General features: G+C 34.9%; 1 protein-coding gene across 1 annotated transcript in view; it reads left to right on the top strand.

Moving 5' to 3' along the window:
- DOCK2 (dedicator of cytokinesis 2) overlaps positions 1 to 19,002 on the top strand; it is a 186,260-nt gene that overhangs the window by 155,697 nt on the left and 11,561 nt on the right. The window contains exons 36-46 of the mRNA XM_013178483.3: positions 1,008 to 1,048; positions 3,055 to 3,145; positions 4,251 to 4,370; positions 6,132 to 6,221; positions 7,520 to 7,624; positions 8,314 to 8,455; positions 9,919 to 10,000; positions 12,725 to 12,809; positions 14,344 to 14,430; positions 15,976 to 16,152; positions 17,481 to 17,564. Coding sequence (XP_013033937.2) covers positions 1,008 to 1,048; positions 3,055 to 3,145; positions 4,251 to 4,370; positions 6,132 to 6,221; positions 7,520 to 7,624; positions 8,314 to 8,455; positions 9,919 to 10,000; positions 12,725 to 12,809; positions 14,344 to 14,430; positions 15,976 to 16,152; positions 17,481 to 17,564 — 1,104 coding nt within the window. The remainder of the gene's footprint in view (positions 1 to 1,007; positions 1,049 to 3,054; positions 3,146 to 4,250; positions 4,371 to 6,131; positions 6,222 to 7,519; positions 7,625 to 8,313; positions 8,456 to 9,918; positions 10,001 to 12,724; positions 12,810 to 14,343; positions 14,431 to 15,975; positions 16,153 to 17,480; positions 17,565 to 19,002) is intronic.

Below are 19,002 nucleotides of genomic sequence, written 5' to 3'. Positions count from 1 at the left end.
TTTTTTTATCCATTTGCATGAATATATGCATAAACATGCAACATCCATTCAGTTCTTCAATTTTGCCTGTTTTATCCACTTTTATTCTGTGAATAAATAATGAAGTCCACTACTTACACACCTTTACCTGTTGATAGGCTTAGTGTAACAGTGGGTATTTGCAAAGTAAAGTTTTACACAAGGAACTAACCTGCTTACTGCTTTAGCAGCTCAGCAATTCTGTTTTTTAAATCTGGGGAAGAAGCATGCAAGATACACCTGCAGTAAGGTGCTGAAGATATTTAAGTCTCTTATGTAGTTGTAGGCCACCCCATCTTTTGTTCTGTTACTATTTCATAGTGAGAACATCACATACAGATATTCCTCCACCAGGAAGTTTACTCTAAGCAGAAAATGAACATTTATCAGCTTTAAAGGTGGAAAAGAGAACATGATGCATATATACATGCACATACTCACAGTTCCTTAATAATCACTGTACAAGGTGGTATAAATTTCTGCAATTATTAAGGAGGCAATCCTTGTGATACGTTTTGCACAGCCAAGCACCTCAAATACATGTTAAAGTGTTACGCTGATAAAAATGGACTTACACCTGTAATGAGCCCCTTTAGAGACATTGCACAATAATGTTGCTTGCATAAACATCAATAAATACCAGCTTCTATCATGGCCACCAAGTGTAGCCAGAACATGTAGTTTGTTATGTTAATGCTTTTGGATAATGATATTATCTTCTTCTCCAACAGAAAAACATTCACTGATGATTAAAGAACTGGAAGAAGTATACATATATTATTAATTTGTAATAAAAACAAGTACTAATAACTAATTAAAATATTAATTGAAGCAGCAGTAGTGCCAGGTTTAAGCTTAAGATACTTTGTATGTAGTGTGTGTCTTGCACTCTACTATTAGCAAGAAAAGCAAAACCTCAGCAAAATATTTGTATCTTGTGTTTTAATAAAAGAGATTAGGAAATAACTTTTAAATGTTTGTGTCTCTAGAACTTCTACAAAGACATTAACCGTGAAGGGATGTATATCAGGTATGGTGGCTGCTCTGTTTGGTCTGCTTTGGAGATGGCAATAATGTTCTGTTATATATTATCTTATTATTATATATTATTATTATTCTTTTATCACTGTTCTTGAATTTCTGTTACTTAATGGTAGTTAACTATCCACAATGACTCTGTTGTAGCCCTGGTCTCATTTATATTTTTCATCTATTTTTTGTCTAGCCCTCAGCAATTTGGTGTTCATTAAATGAATTCATTGGCAGCATTTTTTCCCCAAGCATGAACTTCTAGCTGATCCAAATCACTCAACATTCATTGTCTATTGCTTTAAATAAAGAAAATGTAGTTAGACCTGAGGTTTGATGGAGGGTGTATCATACATGTAGAATGGCATGAAAAAAACAAGTTCTCTAGAATTCTGCAGTCTGCCAAATCTCTTTAAATATGCAACACCACATGTAATGCAGAATTACTGGTAAAACATTTTTTTCTAAGAGCTATAGCTATACTGGCAAATTATTTTTTGCATGGTATAGCCTCTTACTGTCCCCAAGGGCTTTGCACATGAGCTACAGCAAATCTTGCTGTTCAAGTGCTCAGTTTCCTGCCTCTCTGTTCGTTATACAAAATCTGCAGAATCTCCTCCACCTTAGCTACTGCAGTGCAAAGACCAGAATCCCAGCTGAGATGAGCACTGAAGGTGCTCCACAGCTAAGTGTGGAGCTATGAACTGGAGTGGATGGGAACGAAACAATGCTCCCTATGGGACCTTGCTGAGGGGGGCATATTTTAAGTAGCATCAAAAACTGGGAATAGTAACACTTTGTTACTATTCAACCTTCAACAAGGTATGACAGTTTCTGTGTCAAAACCTCTGTTGTGTGAAAGAGTATGGAAGGTGATTTATTTTTTTTTCTCTTTCTGGCTGGTGGAAGAGGTGTGACTTAAGTCCTGTGGTAGGCATTGGTTGGGGTGATAGCAGCAATGCTGCTGTAGAGATCAAGAAGAACACTGTCAATATAAAATAGATATTCTGCCCCTAACACCTTGCCAAGTTGTACAGGGACCTGCTTTATCTTTCTCGACCTGTATTTTCCTTTTTTCTCCTTTACCATTTTTTAACTGTTACGCTTGCATCTATTTACATGCAATGTATTTATATACAATCAAAAACTGCTACAGTGAAAGGCAGCTCTTTTTATTATTGAATCATAGAATCATCTAGGTTGGAAAAGACCTTGAAGATCATCAAACCCAACCATGAACCTGACATACCAATTCCCATCACTAAACTATGTCCCTTAGTGCCACATCCAGGCATCACTTAAATACCCCCAGGGATGGGGACTCCACCACTCCCCTGGGCGGCCTTTCCCAATGACTGATCACCGTTTCTGTGAAGAAATTCTTCCTGATATCCAGTGTAAACCTTCCCTGTCACAGCTTGAGGCAACATTGCCTCATGTCCTATCACCTGTCATCTCAGAAAAGAGACCAACACCTTCCTTTCAGGTGGTTGTAGAGAGCAATGAGGTGTTCCCTCAGCCTCCTTTTGTCCAGACCAAACAACCCCAGTTCCCTCAGCTGCTCCTCTTAAGTCTTGTTTCCTAGTCCCTTCACCAGTCTCTTGCACTTTTATACACACACTGGAGCAATTCAGCAGCCCTTTTGTAGAGAGGAGTCCAAAACTAACAATAACAGTCCAGAAATAATGGGCACAGAGGTCTGACTTAGACCTCAAGTCGAAGCACTTCTTCCTCCTAGAAGTGGAGTTAGCAACAGTTCACACAAAGAGGTTAGCTCTTTCCCCTCCTTTTTTTGGACAACGTTTCAGTATACAAGGAGGACAAATAAAAGTCTGAAAAAATGTGCAGACATCAGCCTCTCTCAGAGCGCTCCTGAGGACCCTTTGGGTAGTGACTGCATGACGTCTTTCAGGTTTACATTATCTAGAGTTTATCGAGAATATTTTCGATACTTAGAATTCAAGTCAGGTTAGGATCTAGACTAATTCTTTTTCTCTCCTCTAACAGATATTTGTATAAATTACGAGATCTTCATTTAGACTGTGAGAATTACACAGAAGCTGCCTATACCCTTCTACTCCATACATGGCTCTTGAAGGTTAGATTTTCCTCAACTCAATATATAACTAAGCTTTTGCATTTTTCAAATTTACAAGTAAAAAAGTGTCTTAATTTCTAATACACTGCATATTAGTTAATTTCCTCAGGAGTGTTCAAGTTTCTACTTGCAAATACTGTCATAGGTAAAAAATAATAATAATAATAATAATGTTAATTGTTGAAATTTTACGTTCAATAAATGATTTGATGTCACATGTTGGTAAAACTAAATATGGCAAAAATATTTTTTCAAAGTGAAAAGAGTGTGTGCAAGTTCTGAAGCTATTTAGCTACCTTGTGTCTTTCATTTTACTACTTTCTTGCTGTCCCAAATATAGCAATTATAAAAATTAAACACTTTTTCAAGTTATCACAGGGGGACACCTGACTTTCAATTTTAAGTAGTATGTACCACAGTGACAAATTATGCCTCCTTTCTTTCATAGCTGCTAATTATTTTCTCTACAGCTAATATTTATTCTCATTGTAACTGATGTTTTCAGTAGAGGAGATCAGTAAGAAGCATTTCCATTTCAAGGGAAAATTCAAAATTTAAAGTTTTTTGAACAAAAATTTAAGATTTCTTGTGGAATTTCTTTTTGTGCAAAACTATCTAAATTTTGCATTCCACAGTACTGTTTTGTTTGAACTTCTTTTTGACTTTTCTGATCATGCAAAAAATATAAGGTGTATATATAATGTATTGGTGTAGAGAAAGATGATGTGTATATATTTTATACAAAACTCAAAAAAAAAAAAATCAGTCAAGATGACATTACTTAAATAAAATGAACCAACTTGCTCCCTTAGTTTTTTATTCAGCTCGTTGGGATGGGGAGTGGAGAGGAACATGGTTTTAAAAATGTTATGTATAGTCTTGTTTATTGGCATTTTTGAAGAGGTGCTGAAAACGTTCCCAGTGCCTTTCCCAGTATCTTTGTGGAAGGGTTAAAAAAAAAAAAAAAAAAAGACGGGAAAAAAAACAACACTTGTAGTATCCCAGATTTGGTGAAGGTTTGAGGGGAAAGATGTTGAATTCCAAAATCTGTGTGTTTTTTTGTTTGTTTTCGTTTGTTTGTTTTTTAATGTGTTTTTATCCTCAGTGGTCAGATGAACAGTGTGCACCCCAAGTCATGTCAACAGAGTTCCAGTGTTCACAGACCTATCGACACTTGAAGGAGAATTTGTATGAGAAGATCATAGAATACTTTGACAAAGGAAAGGTAGAGCTGTAGAGTTCTTTCACACCACAAATTTCTTCTTGATGTATTATTTTGTGTTGTAACATTTAATGAATATTCTCTGAAGAAAATGTTTGTTTCATTATTGCATATGGAATCCTTTTTAAAATGTGGGTCAAGTAAAAATTATGTCCTGAAGGCTTATTCACATGGTACATCTGTTCAATATGAACATGTTCTTTCAATAACCATGTTTACAAAGAAAGAGGTCAGTGTTCCTGACAGTGCTGCTGTCAGGCAGTAATAATAAATGTTGAATGTACTTTCCTTTAATAGGGAAAGAATACGGACTATACAAGTTGCATTTCTAAACTATTCAGTCATTATCTCCCCCCAAAAAAACTTTTTTTTTCCAGAGAAGTCTGTTTATTGCATCCCAAACTTAAAATGCAGCTGTTTGATGTTCAACACCTGAGTTTAGTTCAGTTTCTCTGAAATCCGTTAATAAAATCACTGGTAGAACAGGGACCTGTCCCCCACCCCCACCATGTAAAGCAAAGGATTAGGAAGCATGGAAAAATTCTGCAGCACTGCACAGTCCAATCTTACGAACCTGTAAGGACTTTCAGTCAGTATGTCTTGTTCAGCTGTAATCAAGGGTATGAATTGGGTAGGCAATTCATTACTGCTTCTTGCAAAATAGAACTGTAACACCCCCACAGAAGTCCCTCCTTTAACTCAGCAGGTAGAGGTTTTTCAGTGCTTCAGCAACATGCAGAAAATTTAGTACCATTTAACACAATTTCTTTTTTTTTTTTTTCCTGGCATCTGAAATAACTATGATGTAGTGGTCCCCATCCACAGTGTCAGAATAACCAATTCCTTGTGATTTGTATTCTACCTAGCATTCCCGTTCTCCTCAGATACAGCAGAGTAGGTTTGCAAGCAGCTGAATGCACCTCTCAAGCTCAGAACTATCTCACCTAGGGGTACATAGCCCTACATAAAAATGGTCAGAGTGCATATGACCACCAGCAACCTTACATCAGTAGAGAATTAGGCTCAGGAAAACTGTTTTGTCTCCTTTATTCCAAATAGAAGATTTGCAGAATTTGAGAAATATCCTCAAGAGAGGGAGTTTCTGTTTGCTTTAGGACCATTTTTGTGCTGCATTCCAGAAGCACCTTTAGCAGATGAGAGCAACTGTCGTGGTCTTCCCATGTAGTTCTGTAATTTCTTACAGTAATTTTCAGAGGTAGCTATTAAGTAGTGTGGAAAGAAACAAGCTGTTGCTCCGAGCAAGTGGTAATTTAAGTGTAAGCCTTGTAATTTTTTAGCTGCCTAGAGGAGCTGTCATATGCCAGGCTACCTATGAGTATGTATGTCTCAGAATTTCTTGTAAAATGAAATGTTTGTTTTAAAGAGAGGTGTGTATCGGTCTCCTCATAAACTGCTCCTGTGCTTGGAGTATATTCTCTGTATTATGTACCATAATGATTTATGATTGTTGTTTATTGTATCTGAAAGTTTAGGTGACTTTTGGTAACCTCATTGTAAGAAAAAAAAAAAAATAGGTTTACTTATTCCTTCCTGTAATGAACCATAAAATACTTTCATTCTCTACATTAATCTGCTTTCCTAAAGTTTATGATTGCCTTGGGTGTTCCATTCTAAATATGCAGTTAATAAATGACTTGCAATATAAAGACAGAATAATCAATAGAACTGTAGCTAAACAGTGATGTGTTAAAGACTTGTTTGTTATTACTGGATTTACTTTTTGAATATGTGGTTACGTTGCAGATGTGGGAAGAAGCCATATCTTTATGCAAAGAACTTGCAGAGCAGTATGAAAAGGAAGTTTTTGACTATGAGCTTCTAAGCCAAAACCTGGTAAGATTATATACAGATCTTCAAATTATTTTAGTCACAGAAATTAGTAGTTTAGAGCTATCAGAAAGATAGAGCTGCTTATGAGCTTGTAGTCTACCATTGACTTTTAATTAATTTGTCAAGGTATTATATTGCTGTATTGTGAAATTCCAATGGTAGAGATTCATAAAGGGCTATTTACTGAAGTTTCATGGATATTTTTGTACTTATTGTAGTATTTTGAAACTCCTGTAAAGGAGACGAGCATGTTCTCTTTTACTGCAACAAAAAGATGATACATAAAAGTGATGGGACAGGCTTTTGAGGCCTTTGTGCTACTTTATGTTAGAAAAAGCACCTGGCTGTATTTTTCCTTGGATTTTTTGTTTAAATTTTAGGAAAGAAATCTGTCCAAGTCAGGTACAAGGGAAGTAATACATCACAAGGAATTACAACTAGGTCCAAAGGCTAGAAGGAAGAAAGGTTTTGGTATTTATTTTTTTAAGCAGATTTAATGGAAGAAGTAGTTGAACATTTAAGTGAAATAATCCAAAAAGAAAACCCCAGCCCACATACCTTCTTTTTTTCCACCCTCAAGATTCCACGCTTCGACCATCTTTACCATATGCTTAGGGTTCATTCAGTGGACATCCCTGAATCTTTCTGCAAGAAAACCATGGGAATCAAAACATGATGTTCTTGAACAGTGTCGTGTGTAATGAAAGCTTTTTTTCCTTCCACTAAATGTTGTTTATGTCTTTACCTTTTCATTTGTGATAATGTTTTTGCCAGTTCCGTTTAAGTTGCAGTGTTGCACATCTCATCAGTATAGCACAGGAAATAAAAGCAGTAAAATGAAATGACGTTTCATTTTTTATGAAAGACATCGTTCATGTTTACATCATTAATACCACAGCACAATGCTAGAGCAAAAGCTTAAGTTGATGCTTACCTCAGAAAACATTTGAGGCATGGAGTTTTTCCAAATGCATTATTTCACTGATGTTATCTGTTAGACTTACGAAATATGCAAAGTATGGCTTCAGTAATTGTTTTTTTTCTTTCCACACCAGTAAATTAAGGGTACACTTGTTTCAGAAGTCAAATATTGAAATTGAAGCCATATTCATTTAGCTAGGTATTATATTTAATGTACCACAGCAGTGTCCTATGCACATTAACTGTTTATTGCTGTAGCTTAACAACTGATAACTGATTGGTCTTGCATATCAGCTGATAGCTATAATACTATTGTAGAGGGTAAAAAGTAAAAAGAAAAAACCATCAGATGTAATTGTTGTGGTTGGTTTTGCCTTTAGATTCAACAAGCGAAGTTCTATGAAAACATCATGAAAATTCTGAGGCCTAAACCAGACTATTTTGCTGTTGGATATTATGGCCAAGGATTCCCTACATTTCTAAGGGTAAACCTGAATACATTTTTTATTTTTAACCTATTTTCACTTACTTCTAAAATTATAGGTATACTATGCTATTGCAAATGAGTCGCTGGGGATATTTGACCTGGATTTATTTTTGCTTGGATGCAAGTAAAAGTAACCTGAATATTTGATGTTTTCTTCTAGAAAAAAAAAATCTTTCTTACATACTAATGAATGAATACAATGAATATGGTAGATTTTCTCATACCTGAAAAGCAATGAAAGACCCCTTTTTCCCAGTCTTAAAGGCCAAAGATGCCTTGAAAGCATTGGAAAAAAATAGTGAAAATGTGCTAACATTACACCAAAGGAAGCCTGCACCTTTTGCTCTGGTTTTATATAAGTATTTTGTTAAATGAAACAAACTGAACCACAAATGAGCACATTTGAGGATAGACTTTACTGTAAATGAGGGCATTCCATAACACCAAGCAGAAGGAGCAAGCAGAGCAAACTTAAATATTACTATTCAAAAACTGTGAAACTTGAAACCTAGAATGTATTTGAATGTATTTGAAAGCAAGAGACTCCTTTACTTGAGAGACAAGAAGAAAAGGAATTTCATTACTTTACTTACCTCTATGGTATCTTTGTATTGATGCGCCTGCAACTTCTGCCTCAGCATCATACAGCCCAAGGAATCTGGTATTCATTCCTTTTATTCCTTGCAGAACAAAGTATTCATCTATCGTGGGAAGGAATATGAGAGGAGAGAGGACTTCCAGGCACAGCTGATGAGTCAGTTTCCCAATGCAGAGAAGATGAACACCACCTCAGCACCTGGAGAGGATGTGAAAAACTCTCCTGGCCAATGTATCCTTAAACCCATGGGAGATTAGAGAATGAAAGCGGGTTAGGGAAACCTGTTTCTAGCAGGAGTTGAGCTGTGTGCAGCAATAATTTCCTGGTAGGGACGAAAAGTTCTTATAGTGGCAGCACAGTTTGCAATTGTACTTATGTCCTGCATGTCTCTTATGGATTGTTTCTAAGGTGTTTGCTCCTGTTTCTTACACAATTCTAAGGTGTTTTGTCTCTTTCACTCTTTGTTCAGTTCATGTCTGGTTTACCTTTACTGTCTCTGAGTGGCAAAAACAGAGATGAACATTCAAATTGGCTAAGGTTAATGCAGCAACTTGTCTTATTATCTCACATTCCTAGCTTTTGTGACTTGATATTAAATTCATTTTATCCTAGAATATTGTTTTGACAGGCACTGTACTTGGATATCACGTGTATATCTTGGCAACATAAAATATGTCTTTTGCCACTCTCAGAAATTTCCTAGGAATATCGATGCATACTAATCATTAACTACCTTTCAGAATGCCCGAAATTATTACTGTTGTTAATAAGTACTGTAACAGCTGCTTGCACACATTTTTTACTTCATGTTCTGGCTTAAAGCATTACTGCCTGAGCAGATATGAGATCACCTCATTATATCAGAAACATTTTTCACTTGTTGATTTTCCTTTATAGATTTTCAAGGTAATATTATAATGTTTCATATATTCTTTTAAGTTTGTTCTCATGCAGCCTGCTGGAGAAGTAATACTACTTTATTTTTACATTCAGACTGAACTAAGAGGGTATTACAGGCTCGTCCAAAATGGTACATTAAGTTTGAAAGCCACATTTTGATAAACTTCTTTTCTCTTAAATATTTTTTTTATCTTGAGGATATTATTCTATACTTTCTTAAAGTATAAATTTTTCAGTTATATTTGCAAGTATCAAGAGATATATTAAATGAAAAAAAGTTACAGAATCTAACTGGAAAGCATGAGATTTAAATATACTGAAATACGTAAGATATACGATATATTTATTTACAGATGCATTAGTCAGATTAAATCATAACACTTCCATAGAAAAAGCAACTCCCAGGTAGATGGGCTACTCGCGTACAGATTTCAAAAACAAAATGCTAAACATCATGACTATATTCATGCTTAAGGCTAAGTAGTGAAATTGTTAACAGATGATGTTGATGTTATAAGTTGGATTTGCTTTAAAATTTAATTAATGAATCAGTGTGATAAATTAAGCTATAGGTGTTTGAGCTCAGTGAAAAATAAAAATGCCCAGTTGAAAATTCATGTCAGTAAATTTTTGGTAGTTAATATTAGCATTTTTTCCCTTTTTGGCCAAGAAAGCTCCACAAATGAAACTCCAAAGCCTGCAAGTTTTTTATCAAGAAATGTATTTTTCCTTTCACAGCAACTAGTATTTCATACTGATAGTTAATAATATGACCTTAACATCCATGATTTAAGACATACAGTGTTTTACAGTGCAACCAGTCCTAGAGGAGCAACCTAGGTTCAAAAATAAGGCAGTACCTGACCAAATTATAAAGTAAGTGAATTTCTATGGTAGATAAGATAATGGAAGTCAGTCCATACTCCTAATTTGACAACTGTTATTTTGTGAACTCAGACATTTGCCAAGGAGTCTTAGAACTTCTGTTGTCTTAGTTTATTGACTAGGCATTTATAGGCATTTCATGAAAGAACAACTACCACTTAAGAAATAACACATGGTTACAAGGTATGGTGGTATCCATGCTTTGGGTCCAAGGTCTCCAGTTTTCAACAGAGCTTCTGATACAAGTGGTGAAGAGGGGGGTCCTTAGGGGTTACTGGGCAGTATGCGCATGTTTGAGTTGAAGGCTCTTGTACAATATAATCTTGTTATGATTTATCTTGCCAAGTGAAAAGCACTTAGTGGCGAAATGGTTTCCACTGTTACCACAATCAAGATTGTGTTGAGAAATAAGGGAAGTGAATTGTCCAAAGTATTTTTGAGAACCGACTGCCTAACTCTTTCTAACCCAATGCAGAATAGGTTCAACATGTTTCATGCTCCTAACTAAGCATTTTGATTACATATGAAAAATGATGGTTCCTGCTAATAGATAATGCTAAAACACAGCACATATTGGAATATTGGCTGACCTGATGCACATGAGATTTTTGGCTCCCGGTCCATTCTGCCTGCTGGTTTTTTGCAGTTTCGTAGTAAAGCTGTTAGAATAGAGGACAAATCCTAGTAGGGTAATTGAAGAAACCTATGGATTTTTATGTTTGCAAACATGGTTAATAAAAGCTTTTGCTTATCACTAGCATGTCAATGAAAAATTTCAAGAGAATATTTGTAAGCTTGTAAATTAAGGATAACAAAATGTACAAGCACTATCATTTAAGGTAGCTCATATTTTCTTTCTATTCTTTTCATTGCTTCATGAAAATGCAAGCTATGATTATATCTTCTGAACTGAAACCGGCATCGTGAGTTTAGTGTTCTCCAAATAATCTGATACATCTGCATTTTTTCATAAAAGGGAAGCTTAGCAATGCCTACACTCTTAGACCAAAAAAAAAAAACAAACCACAAAACAACAACAACAACACACAAGAACCAAAAACTAAAATCTTTAATAACATTTGTATTATGGCTTCCCAAAAAGAGTCTGAAGATAGAAGGTTTTTATCAGCTGAGATTAAATAATTCATAACTGTTTCACACTTGGATTCAAACCAACTTTCACCTTTGTGTGCAGCCTTCTTTTTAGAATCTTTCCTGAAATTGCACTAAGTTTAGAGTAGAAAAATATGAATTGCCTCCCCCCACACACACCAAAATAAAAACAGCAGATGCAAACACAGGTCTTATAGAATAAGATAAATAAATGAACTGTGGTCCCAATTTCAACATTAATTCATTTTAAAATCAGAAGACACCTTGTAAAAATATCCTGTTTGACTAGATTTCAGTGTAGTGCCAGCCACATTTTGAACTCATAATGGATTTATTTAGGGAAGTGCTCCACATAGACTACAGTCTTCTGTTACATAGGAGATTTAGTAATTGCTCATCTCAGCTGCAGTATTCTGCCAAATTGTGAATTTAATTTGGTGTTGGGAGGAAAGATTTATTCTTATGAGTGTACTTTATTGGGCACTTAATTGTTAGTTATGTTAGTTGCTGGCAATACATTTGTTCTATCAAAAAGCATTAAAATATCTGTCCTTTCAGATGGAACTGTATAAAATGATCTAGCTAGGTATGGCACTATTATGCCATTTACTTTTTTTTTTTCCCCCTCGTTTCTTCATTTCTTCATTGATGAAGATAGTCTTAGTAGGTGGGATAACTCAACTGTTTGGGGTCCCTTCATTTATTTGTTTCTTTAGACTTCCAAAATATGTCTTGGCTTTACTGTAAGATTTTTCTGAAATTTTTTTGCTCTGCAAAATTAACTTTTATTAGACATTGCTTTAAATAGAACATAAAAACTAGAAACCAGAGAGAGATTACTTTATGTGGGCAACAGAATACTTAGCCAAAACTGCAGCCAGTGCTGAAGAGTGAGTGGTTATGAGTCCAGTGGATGCTCACAGTGATTGAGATGATTCATTAACTAAACAGGAAAAAACATCACCTGAATTTGCAATAGATTTCTTTATATTGATGTCTCTCCCTCTACAAGTGTTTATATACATTTTCTTATCTGTCACAAGAAATTATTTATTATGGCTTTAGATATTTAGTTTATTGAATAGCTATTGTTCTGCATCATTAGAAGAAATGTTAGAAGTGATTAAACTGATTTGAAATGGGACATGGCTGAAAAAGCATGTGTTTCAGTCCAAGTGAGTATATCTTCTCTGTTCACTCAATTATTTTTTAAAAAAACACTCCTTTTAAGTGCTACTGTAAAGCAAAAAAGCAGTGAGTGTGCCACAGTAATAGTACAAGAAAGTAAAAGTCTTTTATAGACCTCCTTCTACAGTGTCTAATACTGATCTGGAATTTTTAACATTTTTTGTTCCTGGAAATTGCACCCAGTCACAAGTTGAAACATTTCAAAAGTAGTGTGTTGACCCTGGTTTATAGATAAAGACAAAGTGGTTGTCTCCTGAATTTTCAGTAAAGTGTTTGTTTGTTTGTTTTTCTGAGCATTAAATTTCCTTTTAATTAAAAACTCAACTGAGTCGAGATGAAATGTTTCACTGTGATAACAGGAGCCATAAGTTTATGAATTCTGTATTTTACAATAGTCTTTTTAAAATCTTTCAGTTTTTATAAGTCCAACAATGTCCACCGGTTCCACTATTCAAGACCTGTCAGAAAAGGATCTGTTGACCCTGAAAATGAATTTGCGGTAAGTAAACAAATGACACGTTTCTGGTAGATATGACTGACTGAATTCTGGTCTAGATCTTCTCTTAGTCAGAGATTACTCATTACAGAAGTCCTAACTTTAAGATCTGGTTCAAAAACGATTAAATACCAGATTCCTCTATTTCAATACTATTCCTATGTACTTGGTGGTATATCACTGTTTCACTTGCAAGTAAGCATCGTGTAAGTATGTTCAATACATTTGCATTAAGCAGTAACATTTTCAGGTACTGATTTTCATTACGAAGTAAGATAACATGTAAGTAAATATCAAATGGTTTGCCTCTTGTAGTTTACAATGCTTGTCAGCTCCTAGCTTGGCAGGAAGTGGTGTATGTTGTCTGCTTTCATTAGTCCTGTGAAATCTTTACAAACTAGAGTGCCGCCTTTATCATTTTTATTCCCATACATAATGTTGTAATGTTGAGAAATAGTCTTCATTGTTCAAATATTCTAGGAAGTCTGCAATTCCATAAATTACTTTTCAGTGTCATGCATAAAAAATGTGGTATGTTTCTCTATTTTAGTTTTACAAGTATATAAAAAAATCACGTTTTTTAGTCTGTCATGAAAACTATACCACCTGATCTTTATGGCTAAGACTGTCCTCAATGGGAACAGCCATTATTTCAAAAATATACAAAAAAAAAAAAAATCAATTGTATGCACGCTGATCATAATGCCAATGATTTCACATAAGGAGCTTCTTATCTACTATTATGTGTTTCAGATGCCAGATCTACACTGACATCCCACCTTTGCACTTTATTATCAAGATTCATAATGCACATTGGCTTTGTTTCCAGACTGGAGAGTTTGAAACCATTTATATGTAGGCCTTGAAACTGTTTTACAAATAATTAAATGGTGAATGTCTCCATTGTTAATGACAGTAAATAGTATTCAGACTTCCTTCAGATATGTGAAAGTTGGGATGGTTGGAATACGTTTTCATTGCATTCACCATTACACTTCTCACTACTGGCAGCTGAAGTATAAGATATCAGATCAGCTGATACCACTACAATAAGGAGCAGTACGGCAAATGAAATAGTGGCATTTTAAAATACCAACATCTAGTCTTGTTCAGAAGGAGAGGTGGGAAGTAAGAATGCTGGCAAGTTGTTATAGGGCAATTTCTGCTTTTAATTGCAGAAATACTTTCTGAAAGTAGAGGGGGACAGTGTCTGGATGGAGAATGTAAGAGTAGGTTGTTTGGTCATTTAGCCACAGATATTCAATCTATAATGGCAAAAGAACAGATACTAAATTCAAGGCTCAAGGGTAATTTTCTTTTTTCTCTGCTTTGTGAATGCTTAATGCCTGAAGATGACCTTACCTGAAATCAGGAAATGATTTTTTCAAATACCTGTGCTGGATTCATTTTTGCAGTCTTTTTATGCAAAAATCAATACGCATGCATTTTCCATCTTCACTCTGACGTTTCAGAAGACAGAAAAGATTAAAGTTTAAATCCTGAAGTATCATTTTCTCCTTTATATCTTTTTTAATAGTCTATGTGGATTGAGAGAACATCATTTGTTACAGCATACAAACTTCCTGGAATTTTACGATGGTTTGAGGTCGTCTCCATGTCACAGGTATGTATTAGCATGCTAAGAACCTGTAAAATGTGTATATATGTGAATCCTCATTTACAGAATAGTTATCAAGTTTATCACACAAAGTAAACATTACTTATTTTTAAACATAAGCTGATAGCATTTGTTTTATTTTTCTACTAGTGGGATGGTTAAATATTGATCAATATATGTTCCATCTGATTTATAGTTTTAAAACCAAATCCGAAGAGAATTTATTCAATTTGGTTTGCTGTAGTTTTGATGAATTGTAAGAAAGTTGTTCATATATATAAACTCTTACAAAAAAAAAAAAAGTAAAAAGAGAGAATCCTGCTTCTCTCACTTAACCTAACCAGCTAACTTTTTTTCCTTCTGATTTCCTTATTTTCTCTCTACTCTTTTACCTGCACTTTTCAATGCAGTTTCTGTCTATTTCCATGCAGAATGATCTGCTGCGTAGCACAATCTCCCTTTTCTCCTCAGAACTTTTCTTTGAAACACTCTGTTAGCTTTCTATCTTTATTTCATGCTCTTGCATTATCTGGTCTGGAACCCCCACCATGTTTAGCATCAGAGGTTCATGCCCCCATTCTAGTTTGATGGGTATGAGTGTTAGGGTTTCTTTTTTCTGTTTTCCTTTTAAGAAAAGTTTAATTTTCCTATTACAGTCTTTTCTTCTTTTCCTCTTGTTATTACACGTCATGGCATGTTACAAAGAAGCTGCTTGGATCAAAAGACTTTATCATTTGCCTGGGTTGTGTCTTGTAGCATTATAGATGCAACATCATTCTCTGAGTTTAAATCAGCCACTGAATGAACCAAGACTCAGGCACTTCATTTGCATGTTCTACAATGTGCCTAACTCATCAGAACAGGGAATGGCATACAGATACACCCAAGGACAGATTGCTACTCCTTGCCCTGGCTTCAGCTGGTGCATTCTGTGGGTTTGCCTCTTCACAACATCTCTCCTGCATGTAAAGCAGCATTTCACAAGCTACAGACACTACAGAGAGGGTGTGCTTCCATGTGCACAAAGACCGTTTACATCTCATTATGGAATATGATAATGGTGGTGTCAAACCAAGCGCTATTGATGGATTTCTGATGCATTTAAGAAAGTACCTAGGAATCATTATTACATAAATATAGCTAAGATATCTTTAATGCAAATTCTAGCATAGGACATTGAGATAAGGAGAATTAGGCCTTTGTTCTCTTTCTATGCATTGAAGTGTACAAAATACTTACAACGTAAATGGCATAAACAATAGGAGATGATTTGAATCATCTGTCAGAATGACATAGTAGCAAATAGTAGTCTCTGAATTGAAGCTTCTTTGTATAATAGATTCATGGAATACAGTTAAAATCTGAGTTACAGAAACTACAGAGAAAATGAATTCTTAAAAATGGAAGATTTTCAGCTTCAAGTATACAAATATTTTTTTTTTCTCAAAAATGATTTAACAAGTCTAAATGTATATTTGAATTTATCTGGATCAAGTTATTATTTTAAATAAAGATTTACTAAATATTTTTTCATCTTTTATTTCTTTATAGACTACAATTAGTCCTTTGGAGAATGCTATTGAGACCATGTCCATGACAAATGAAAAAATTTTGATGATGATTAACCAATACCAGAGTGATGAGAACCTTCCTATTAATCCACTTTCTATGCTTCTGAATGGAATTGTTGATCCAGCTGTTATGGGTGGTTTTGCTAAGTATGAGAAGGTACAAGTTTTTAAGTCCATGTAAAGGTTATAGTCAGATGTATTATTTCCTAATCCTACTCGATCATGATACACTTTTGTCCAAAGTAGCAGTGGAAGCTAGGCTGGGAATATGAAGGCCACAAGTCCACAAAGACCCTTATATCCTGATCACACCTGATCAGTAGTCTTTCAAATCAGAAAGTAGCATAGATGCATAGATGGAGAGTAACTGAAGCTCAATATTAATAGAAGTCATGAGGGATTTCGTATATATTTAATTTATAAATACATATATATATATAGGGTTTTTATTACATTTTGTAATGAAAAACACTGTCAGACATCAAAAGGTTTGCTCTGGAGTAAATAAATCAAGTTCATCCTATAGTAGGTCTGTAGGATTTAGATGTAGGTTATCTATTATGTTGTCATCAGTGTTTCTCAGCAATTGCAGCCTTTCTGCAGAGCAATTTTTGTTAAAAATGGGAACACAAATAAAAACTGCTCTGCCGATGTCTTGAGAAACTGAACTGTAGCAAGTTTGTCCCTAAGGCCACCTTGGTTTTAAAAAAAAAAAAATATAAAAACAAGAAAGAAAAAGTCAGAAATGTTTAAAAACTCATATTCATTTTGTTTGCATCCTAAATTACTAAGGTCTAGGATGAAATTGAATGTAAGGCTACTCCAAAGCTGTAGAGTTTTATTATTTCTGCCTATGATTTCCAGTTGTAAGTATGCACTGTGCTTAGCAGGCTTGGCATGTCAAACAGACTGCAGGTTTGCTGAGTGGATATGTATACATACATAAATATATGTATGTATGTATACACACACCAAATATATATATGCAATGAAAATGATGTGCTCTGGAGGAGTATGACATGCTGAGTTAGTCCTAAAGTACCACTTCTGTAAACACATGGACAAATGACTACATGTATGCAGTATCTAGCTCTGCTTATGTATGACAGTTCATACTTGATTGTATTAACACTGGCTAATATTAGTGTAGGGCACTTGTATAAAATGATAATGTATTAATGTAAAATGTGGCACTCCAAATTTATGCTTTTTAGTTTCAGTGCCAGCTTACAAAACAAACAAAAATTTGGTTTCTCGTATTAAGTGTCTCAGGCTGAGAAATGTTGGATAAAGACTGAAAATCTTAACAAAAAAGAACATCCCAGTTCTCAATTAATATAAGAAATTATCACTGTCATTACCTGGCTAAGTAGCATGGATATGTCTCTTTATCTAATAACCAATATTATGGTCACCCGCTGTAGTCATTGGAGCAATCACTGATCTTTTTATCTGATGGAATGAATTATTTTTTTTCTGTCTAAGGCTTTCTTTACAGAGGAATATATCAGAGACCATCCAGAGGATCAAGAAAAGCTGAATAGACTTAAAGATCTAATTGCTTGGCAGGTAACATCTTACTGGCAGCCATTATCTGAGGCTTCCTCAGCTTTTAGATTTTTTATTTCTGTTTTTCTGTTCCTTTGCTGCATCATTTAGATGATTGTGTTGTTTTTACTGTTTCTATACTCAGGGGAAACTTTCTATTGCTTGCTTGTTTGCTTGTTTTCAGTTTGCCCAAAGTGGGGAGGAACAGAAAAATAATATTCTGGTTAGAAATTTCCTGTGCCATTCCTTTTCTTTCAGAATATATATAGTTGAAAAAGGACTTTCTATTTATTATCTTATTTAGTTATGAATAACTTCCCTTAAGAAGGACAAAGGATTTAAACTCATTCAGTTTTTATGTGCCTAACAGGAAGCATGTACTCCACATTACAAACCTGCTAAGTTCACTGACAAAACAGCGTTAACCACAATTCCTTACTGTCTGCTGTAGCATGTGATTGCTGAAGTGTTCTTGGGGATCTAAGCGATCCTGTCCTTTATTTTTATTTTTTTAAAAATATGTGCCTAAACTGGAGAAATGGCTTAATTTCAAAATTACATCTTATTTCCGGAGGATTATTATGATTATACTGTCCTTTAGGAGTTATCTGAAATGTCATCTGAATCAGAGAAATTACCCATATGTCTACATGTGGCCTGTGGAAAGCAGTAGGCCAGAAAAGTACTTGGTAGAACTTACTATTTAGAATGGTTTATCAAAAGCCATGCGTAGCAGGCTACGTTCATGGTTAAAATGGTCAGCATGTCAAAGTCAGGTGTGTATTTGACTAAAGTCATGAGGACTTTGTGAACTGCTGGGGAAACAAGCACTTGCAAACGTCATAAATTGTCTTTGTAAATAACTCTTTCCTAGAGATGGCTGTGTCTTTTGTGTTGTTTGTTGTTGTTGTTTGTTTGTGGATTAGTTTGTTTGTTTGTTTTGCATTAGGAATCTTAAGGAATGCTAGTTGCTTACAGGACTTATTTTCACTCGGTGACTGTTCATGACTCATGCTACATATCTTTTATGTGACACACAGCATGGAAGACCGTCAGTAAATATTTGTTAAGCTATATCTCCAGAGGAAAGTGGAATATTCTGCCTATACTAGCAGTACCAAGGTTGTTTCTTGTATCATTTTTAGTGTACATATGATAAGCCAACCAACCTGCAGAGCCCTTTTGTCCTAGAAGAGAAAAATGCACCTACAGGAGGTAGTAGCAGGAAAAAACTATTTTTTTCTGAGATTCAAGGGAAAAAAGGCTCTTCTCATTGTCCTAAACATTTGTTATGATAACAGAGGGTAGAAAAAACTGCTCTCAGAAAACATCAGTTCTATTGGCATTATCTAGTCCAAACAGAAATTATTGGCAACAGTATATGGCAAAATAAATGACTGTGAGAGACTTGAATTTTTGCACATTTGTACTTTGTGAAGAAATCTGTAACTATGAGGTC

This window comes from Anser cygnoides, chromosome 14, assembly GCF_040182565.1.
Source record: "Anser cygnoides isolate HZ-2024a breed goose chromosome 14, Taihu_goose_T2T_genome, whole genome shotgun sequence".
Classification (NCBI taxonomy): Eukaryota; Metazoa; Chordata; class Aves; order Anseriformes; family Anatidae; genus Anser; species Anser cygnoides.
The sequence above is the reverse complement of the archived record's forward strand: the minus strand, read 5'-3'. Positions and strand labels throughout refer to the sequence as shown.